The sequence below is a fragment of the Tenrec ecaudatus genome, chromosome 3 (assembly GCF_050624435.1).
Source record: "Tenrec ecaudatus isolate mTenEca1 chromosome 3, mTenEca1.hap1, whole genome shotgun sequence".
Taxonomy (NCBI): Eukaryota; Metazoa; Chordata; class Mammalia; order Afrosoricida; family Tenrecidae; genus Tenrec; species Tenrec ecaudatus.
Genome location: NC_134532.1, coordinates 122,346,116 through 122,352,337, shown reverse-complemented (window position 1 = coordinate 122,352,337; position 6,222 = coordinate 122,346,116). Strand labels below are relative to the sequence as shown.

The 6,222-nt window shown below is 61.1% G+C and overlaps 1 protein-coding gene across 1 annotated transcript; it reads right to left on the bottom strand.

The window, feature by feature from the left end:
- Window positions 1–600: 600 nt before the first annotated feature.
- On the bottom strand, window positions 601–5,904 carry C3H4orf54 (chromosome 3 C4orf54 homolog). The gene has a single exon (XM_075544866.1). It carries the CDS (start codon window positions 5,902–5,904, stop codon window positions 601–603), a length of 5,304 nt encoding a protein of 1,767 aa, XP_075400981.1.
- Window positions 5,905–6,222: the final 318 nt, after the last annotated feature.

Genomic DNA, 6,222 nt, shown 5'->3' with positions numbered 1-6,222 from the left:
AGCCATCTTAATAAAAAGTGCTCTGGTCAGCTGAGAACTGAAAAACAAGAGCTTAAAATGCAGTCTCTTCGTACAAGCCCTTTGAAGAAGGGGGCGAGGTGGGGCAGAGAAGCATTTCTGCACTTTGTAGAAAGACTACCTAGCAAGAAAACTTCAGTCTGACTGGCTTGCCTCTGAGGAGGCAACGGGCCCACCACGTGTCCAGTGCTTTCTGTCATTGGTCCTGTCAGGAACAAGCAGCGGGGCCCCATTCCATTCAGACTGGTTTTTCATTTCTTTTCTGCCAACCCGTGGGCAAAGGTGATGGAAAAATACTCGAGCGATTTGCAAAGGTCAAAGGGGGGAAAGCCTGGCTGTGGAGACGGCGGAGCGAGTAGAGAAATAAATCTGTCAAGAGAACTAGCTCCTTAATCGTTTGGATGGGCTGTTGGTTGCATTTTTCCAAAAAGACCATTTCTTGAGACCAGTCGCCCCCTCCCCAATCTCCCCCCTCCCCGCTTCAGACACAAAGAGAGAGGATCTCTCTTAATCCCTTAAACCTTATCACAGTTAAATCCACTCACCAGCAGCTGCTCCATCTTGCTTTCCCGTGCTTGCCGGTCATCTATGTTCCACCACAAAACTCATGGTAGTGCCGTCAAAGGAAGGGGGTGCGATGATCCGAGGCCCCAGCGGCTGCGATGTGATGCTGATGACAGGCTTGCCGTGCAGCTGGGTGAAGCCCTGGGCCCCCACGAGCTGGGACGTGACTGCTGGGGTTGAGGAGGAAGAGGAGGCAGGAGACTGACCAGAGGCTAAGAAGTATGGGGCCTCGTTGAATGTCGCTGCTGCCTCTTTGCTGGGGGGCTCTGATGAGACAGGCAGCTCACCGCCCCCTGGAGTGTGAGCAATCGGCGTGGGTTGCAGGGCGTTGGTGGGCAGCACCGTGGGCAAAAATCCAGGGTAGATCATGTAGGTGGGTCCGTAGGCCCCAGGACTCAGAGCCAGGGGGGGCACGGGGAGGCTCATGGGTGCCATGGCTTGCTGCTGGGAGCTCACGGGCACATCCACATACTGCCCTGTCTCGGGGTCAAAGAGTCTCCGAGTCATGGGCTGCACTGGCGTGTCAACAAGATAGTACTGTCCCGTTGTCACATCCAGGAGCATCTTGCGCTGGGTCTGCTGGGGCGGTGCCTGTTGGAAGGGGTCTGTGGGGACTGGAGCCGGGCCTGCAGGTGCCGGGGCAGGCATGCCAGGTGGGGAGAAGCAGAGGACTTGGGGCTGGGCCCCCTGCAAGGCAAAGGGCAGTGGCTGCTGGTGGTAGATGGTGGTAGGAGCCCGCTCGGGGCTCTGTGGCCCAGTGTGAGCGGCTACGGTCTCCCGGGGGTTGTCAGGTTTGCTCCGCCATGCAGGCCGGCTGGTTCCACTGACCTGGGAGCCTTTAGAGCCACTGGGAACCTGACTGCGGGCACTCAGCGGGGGTAAGCTGCAGAGGGTGGCCGCTGAGGAAGCTGGGGGCCCCTCCCTGACAGCCCCCGGCCTGCCAGGAGGCTCCCCAGCTGCAGAGCTTCCCTTGATGGGGATGGTTAGGTAATTCTCGCAGTCACTGTTGCCCTTCTCCAAATTGCTGCCGCTTTTCCTGCTGGCTGCCTCATCCGGAGGAGCCCTGGTGGCTGGCGAGATCTTGAGGGACCGAAGTCCCTGAGATTTGATGCCCTTTGCTGCCGAAGGGCTCTCTGGAGAAGGCCCCTGTGGGAACTTGCCAGCGACACCCCCCGTTTTCTGGGCGCTGCTGGCACTTACTGTGAGCACGTTCCGGCTGCTGGGGTGTGGTAGGAAGGGCTGCAGCGCTGCGGTTCTCTCTGTACCCTTGTGGACTGGGGGGATATAGAGGGAGCGGGGCCTCTCCCTGGCTAGGTTCTCGAAGGCCGCCGCCCTAGCAGACACACTCTCGGTGCTCGGGTTGGAGTTTCTCCGCTGTAGGCGCTCTATGGTAGCCCCGCGCAGAACAACTCCACCTTTGCTTCCTGCGCCCCTCTCGGCTATCTCCCCCAGTCTTTTGGGCAACTTGTCGGTGGTGTCTCCTTCGGCACCCCCTGCCCCTTCCCTCTCCTCACTGGCAATGAGCGACAGGACGTGGCTGTCGGCCATCAAGGGCAAGGGGTCGCTTTTCCGCTTCCACTCCTTTCTGTTGAAGCTGTACAACTCTTCCATGGACCTCACCGCGGCGGTCAGCTTCTCCAGGGCATTCCGGCCTGGCTTTGGGGCTTTCCCTTCCTCCTTGACCTCCTCGTCCTTGGGCTTCTCTGGGGACTTCTGGGCAGACGTCTTTGAGACAATCTTGAGCACTGGCAGGTAGGAGCCTTGCTCTGGCTTGTTGGGCGCAATGGTGGCCACGGGCAGCCTGCCAGATGCCCGGTGAACCAAGACTGTCCCTTCTGGGGAAGAAGAGTTCAAGAACCTGCTGCTGCCGCCTTTGCCCAAGCTCTCCCTCTGCTGCCGCTCCATGCCGTCTTCCCTCTGGTTCACCATGGCCTGGCACGTAATCACCATCGGGGATAGGGATCTGGATCCGCCAGCTGCAGCAGTCAGCTGTCTGGGCTTGGGCCCAGTCAACCCCTGCTCCGGGGTAACGCTGCCCTTGTCGCTGCTGTCCCCTGACCCTTTGATTAGTTTCCTGACATCTCTCACCTGGTGGAGCGGCCCCTGCGCCTTGGACTTATCTCTGACGTCTCTCACCTGGAACTGGGGCACTTTGTCCAGGTTGTCCCCGCGGAAGAGTTTCTGCTGGGCCCTGCTGTTGTCCTCGATGGTCTTGAAGAGGTTGGAGGCGCTGCCGCTGGCCAGCTTGGGCGTGAGCAGCCTGGCGATGTTGAAGTCAGAGCTCGGCTGCTGTACGCTCCCCAGTCGGATCTTGATTTCTGGAGCTTTGGGCCTGATCACTGCAGTGGAGGTGGCCTGGGCAGCAGGGTACTTGGTGGCCTGCTTCCCTGGCTGCTTGTCCTTGGGTATCTGCTGGATGTTGGGGACAAAGAGGCGGGACATGATGGTGGGCTTGCTGGCAGAGATCTCCCCGAGGTCGGCCCTCCAATCGCCTCCTTTGGGCAGCTTCAGCTTCCCGATGCTGGCTTTCTCTTTACCCTTCTCCTCGTCCTTCTCCTTCCACGACCGGAAGGCACTGTTCTGACTTCGAAGGAAGATGCCCTTGACGGTCTCAGAGGCGCTCTTTTTAATCTCACACACTTCTTCTGGGTAGCCCTCTGCAAAATTCTGGCCAGAGCCAGCATGGCTCTCCCGGGGAGCACTGGCCTTGAAAATGGGGGATTTGGCCTCGATCACAGACCCCTCCCCACCTGCATCAGACACACTGACCACCGTGTACTCGGAGCCGGCCTCTGAGTGGTGGGAGCTCTGCCTCTGCAGGCCCCTCTCTCTCGGCTTCTCAGGGGGGCACTCTGCCTCCTTGGAGCTGCTGGGGAGGTTCTTGTGGGATGTGTCCGTGACCTCCCCCCGCTCCATTTTGAACTCGTGTTCCCGCTGCATCTTCTTGGAGATGACATTTTTGAGTAGGCTGGAAGCAAACTTAGACTTCTTCTGGGGCCCCTGGCTCCGCGAGGCGGGCTTGCTGCCTTCCGAGGTCTCGGAGCCATCATCCGTGTACACGGATCCCGGGCCCTTGCTCGGTCCCTTGGCCGCGTGGGTGGACCCAGCGGCGGAGCTGGCTTTGTTCTCCCCGCACAGATTCAAGGGTTCCAGAAGGGTGACCACGCGGGCGCCGGTCTGGAGCTGCTTCTGGAAGCACAGGGGCGTCTCCACGTGCTTGATCTCCCCCTCGACTTTGCTGACCACGAACTCCAAGGCCTTGGTCTGGGACCTCTTGGACTGGATGTAGAGCTGATCGGCGCTGGGCCTGATCCCTCCGCCCTTCCTCAGCCCTGCAGCCACGGAGGCGGCGCTGCTCCGGAGCAGACTCTGCTCCACCCTGGCCCCAACACCCCCACATTTCAAGTCCAGGAAGGTTGACCAGCGTCCAAAGCCGACCTCCGAGAGCGTGGCGGAGGACTCCCTGGAGCTGATGTTCAGAGCCTCAAAGTAGGGGTAAGCGAGGCTCCGGAAGGCCCGGGCGGTCAGGTTACGCACCTCCTTGTCTGCATCGTCCAGCTCGCTCACGGCACTGGAGGCCCCGCTGGAGTAGTCCACCAGCTCCTTCGCTCGGAGGGCCCCGCACCTGGTCTGCAGGCGAGCAGGGACAGCGATGAATTTCTTTGCATGGTCCTGAGCCACGGCTGCAGCCCGGTCTTGCTTCAGTGAACTTGAATGGTGTTCAGCAGCTGTAGAGACCCGGAGGCTCATGTCGCCTTCATGCTTGGCAGCGTAAATAATGTTTTGCTTTGCACGCACGTTGCTAGGCTCATTTATAGCCCGGGAAGTCGGTTTGATTGATAGGAGGATCTGGCTCGCGGCGCTCCCACAGCTGCTCGCAGCGGCTGCCGCCCCTGAAGCCGCCTCCGGGGGCTCCGGCAAGAGCTCACACGGGGTGGCCGTGCCAGGCCCCGTGGGTGGGGGTGTGGGGTCACTGTCCGAGGGATCGCTGCCCACTTCCGTGCTGCTGGTGTCCGGGTCGCTGCCGACCGCCCCGGGGCGGGCCTGGTCACTGCTGGAGGGGCTGGGCGTCCGGGTGGCGTGGGTGCTGGGAGTGGTGCTCAGGTAACAGCTGTTGTCGTCCTCGTCCTCTTCAGTCGGGGTGGTGACATCCCCCGGGGTCTCGTCGCTGCCCCCGAAGGAAGCGTAGTCCACGAACGAGTAGATGACGTTGTTGTCCTCGAAATCCCAACGGGAGGCCAGTCCCACGTCAAAGTCCGTGTCCTGCTCCACCTCACTCAGTTGGATCTCGTGGGTGGTGATGTAGTGAGCGTCTTCATTTGGGGGGACGTCCCTGCCCCCCAGGGACCTGGCGATCAGGACACTGCACTCAGTTCCAGCTCCCGCCCCACCACCTCCTCCCCGTGTCCCCCTTTCTCCGCTTCTGGGCTGGCAGCTCTCTTCGCTCTCACCACTGTCGCTCTCAAAGTCTAAGGACGAAGAAGAGGTGGCCAGAGCCCCCGTCGATGTCACGGTGTCACTCCGTTTGGAAAGGTCATCCTCTACCGCTTTGGCCACCGGGGAGGAGGAGGAAGAAGAAGATGAGAAGTTGCCGGATTCCTTGGTGCAGGGTGCTGTGGATTCGTGGGCTCCAAGTTCATCTCGGGCTCCTTTGGCTGTTGCCTGGGGGCTCCCGAGGGGCCTCTGGTCCCCTGGGGGGTGCTCCAGGGGAAGTCTCCGAGTCCGAGGACTTGGCCTCGCCCCTCGAGTGCAAGCACACATCTCGACGTATTTCGCTTCTCCCTGCGAGCAAACGCAAGGCTGAGGAAGTGGCTGCAGCTGCTGACTTTGCTCTGGCGCCTCTTGGACTCTGCTCTCCCTGTCCCCAGCCTCCGACCGTCCGACCTGGGACATCGGCTCAGCGGCAGCCGCTTCCATTCTGAGCCCCTGTCCGGGTTTCAGCGACAGGAAGAGGCAGTGGTGAGCACTGGGGCCGTGCCGGGTTCCTCTCTGGCCTCGGAGGGGCCACAGCGTTGCCCGAAGCAGGGTCCCACGTGCCTGGATCGGCCCCAAGGCTGTAGGCACCACAGCCGCAGCGGCCACCACCTGCAAGTGCTTCAGCCCCTGTGGCGGGACCAGGGCGAGCCTGAGGTTCCTGGGTGCGGTGGCCGAGGGGGGCTGCCGCTGGGGGGCTGCTGCTCCGGCCCAGACCGTGGCCAGCGTCCTGTGGCCGAGCTCTCCGGTCCAGTGGATGGCCCGGCACCGTCGGCAGCGCTGAGTCCGAATGCCATCGGCAGCAGCAGGTCGACCCCCGGACTCCCCCCGGAGATGCAGCGAAAGCATATGCTGCTTCTGGGGCAGCTTTGTCTCTTTCCTGGTGGGGCGAGAGAGGGTCACGTCATTCCAGAAATATTTTTAGTGTCCATTCCCAGTCATACCGAAACCACACTTGAGGGCAGCGAGGGGAGGCTCTCGGGAGATGAAAAAGGAAGGCTGGGGGTGGAGGAAACAAACGCTTGAGTCCGGAGTAAAATCGAGCACATGGGCTCCTCTTCTTTAGTGGGGAGGGCTGGCAAGTCCGAAAGTAGCCCTTTCTCCCTGCCTGCTGGCTCCCAATTCTCTGTCTCTAGACGCCTTTCCCTTTGTGCTTAGCAAGCATTC

Excerpts from the sequence above, each read along its gene's own strand:
- C3H4orf54 (XM_075544866.1), bottom strand. The coding sequence starts at position 5,904 with ATGCTTTCGCTGCATCTCCGGGGGGAGTCCGGGGGTCGACCTGCTGCT.